Genomic DNA, 1546 nt, shown 5'->3' with positions numbered 1-1546 from the left:
GGGGGGAGCCGGGAGGAGGCCCCCCCGACCGCGGCGAGCCGGTGGTACGGCCTCCTCCCGGCTCCCCCCCGCCAAAAGCGATGGTAGGGCCCACGAGCGTGACGCACAATGGGCAGTTGGTACAGGCCGGCCGGCCGTACAGGCAGCGCCCGGTAGGGGGCGCCTGACACTGCCCGGTCGGCGGGGTCCCCACCGCACCCCCGCTACCCTCGCGGCTCCGGCTCTGGCGTCAGGAAGGATACAGCATGAGCAGTCGCAGCTCCCGCTCTTTCTGCTTCATCTTCTTCAGTATGGTCAGAAGCCCCATGTCCCGGTAGCCCCCTCCCGGCCGCCGTTTCTTCGTATCCCGGGACCCCTTTCCCTGCTCCTATTGGCTGTCACGCCCACGGACAGCACAGCCTATTGGCTGGCTCCTCGATTGGTCCCGCCCTCGCTCCCACGTGACCGCGAAGGCGCCGGGAGGTGCTGGGATGCACAATCCTTCTAGCCTGCCGGGGGCGGGGAGGTGTGGGGGGGTGGGCGCTTCTGGGTGGCCGTTCGCGTTAACTCTTCGCATCCCCAGTTCCTGGGTGACCAGAGCACCGCCCTTCTGGGACCCCCAAGCCCGACTGGAACGGAAACCTGAAGTTCCGGTGCTGTGTCTTAGCTGAAGAGGGAGTCGGAGTTCTGGAGTCAGAACCGAGAGCCCCAAGGCCGTTGACGTCACCCTGGGGCTACCGTAGGGCTTTGTTCCGCGGAAACAGGATCCAGATCCTGCTGTCTTGGGCCTTGAAAGGCGTCATCCTAAATCTGCCCGTGTTAGGGCTTCCCCTCATTCCCTGGCTTCCGAAATCAATCGTAGAGGGTAGGCTGGGGATTCTTCATCCAGGGTGGAAATGCCCCTGAGGAAATGTGTAGGGCTGTCAGTGAGTTGTTCCAATTTCAAGGCAGAGCCCCTGTCGTCTAGAGGTCATTGGACAGACTTGCACAAAGAATTGTTCCGCCCAAGATGCCCATTGTCTCTCTGTTGAGAAGCACCATTTTTCATTTTGCCAATAAGAAAATTGACGCTCACATGTGCTTAGCATAACTGACATGTAGTAGGTGCTCAATAAATATTTGTAGTTTAATGAATGACTTTGTCCAAGAGTTTGGTTCTTTACGTTAGTGCTTAAGTCCAGAATAAGTGAGGAAGCCGAGGCCAGGGACTCCGCAGATTGTAAACTCGGATGAGCTTGGGATTTTACTGGCAGTCCAGTGGTTAAGACTCCCTGCTTCCACTGCAGGGGGCAGGGGTTCTATTCCTGGTCGGGCAACTAAGATCCAGCATGCCACTCAGTGTCCCACTCCAAGAAGAAGAAAGGTGAGCCTTGGACTTCCCTAGCCATCTAGTGGTTAAGACTTCTTTCTTCCATTGCAGGGGGTGCGGGTTCAATCCCTAATGGGGGAACTAAGATCCTTCCTGCTGTGCCAGGAGGCCAGAAAATTAAAATAAAAAATGAAGGGTGAGCCTTAGTGTCTTTGTTTTGAGCCCTTCCCAAGGGAACTATTGGGTGAATGTGAGTAG

The 1546-nt window shown here is 57.1% G+C and overlaps 1 protein-coding gene across 3 annotated transcripts in view; it reads right to left on the bottom strand.

Annotated features, from left to right (window-relative positions):
• ARL2 (ADP-ribosylation factor-like 2) overlaps positions 1 to 1033 on the bottom strand; it is an 8305-nt gene extending 7272 nt beyond the window's left edge. Inside the window, exon 1 of one of the 3 annotated variants that reach the window (XM_010838025.1) lies at positions 243 to 1033. In XM_010838025.1, coding sequence (XP_010836327.1) covers positions 243 to 307 — 65 coding nt within the window. In that variant the 5' untranslated portion in view covers positions 308 to 1033. Of the gene's footprint in view, positions 1 to 207 lie in introns of all 3 variants that reach the window. The other 2 variants (XM_010838024.1, XM_010838023.1) reach the window with 2 other exon arrangements.
• Between the last annotated feature and the right edge of the window lie 513 nt (positions 1034 to 1546).

This window comes from Bison bison, unplaced genomic scaffold (assembly GCF_000754665.1).
Source record: "Bison bison bison isolate TAMUID 2011002044 unplaced genomic scaffold, Bison_UMD1.0 scf7180017864089, whole genome shotgun sequence".
Taxonomy (NCBI): Eukaryota; Metazoa; Chordata; class Mammalia; order Artiodactyla; family Bovidae; genus Bison; species Bison bison.
This window is presented reverse-complemented; position numbering and strand designations above follow the sequence as displayed.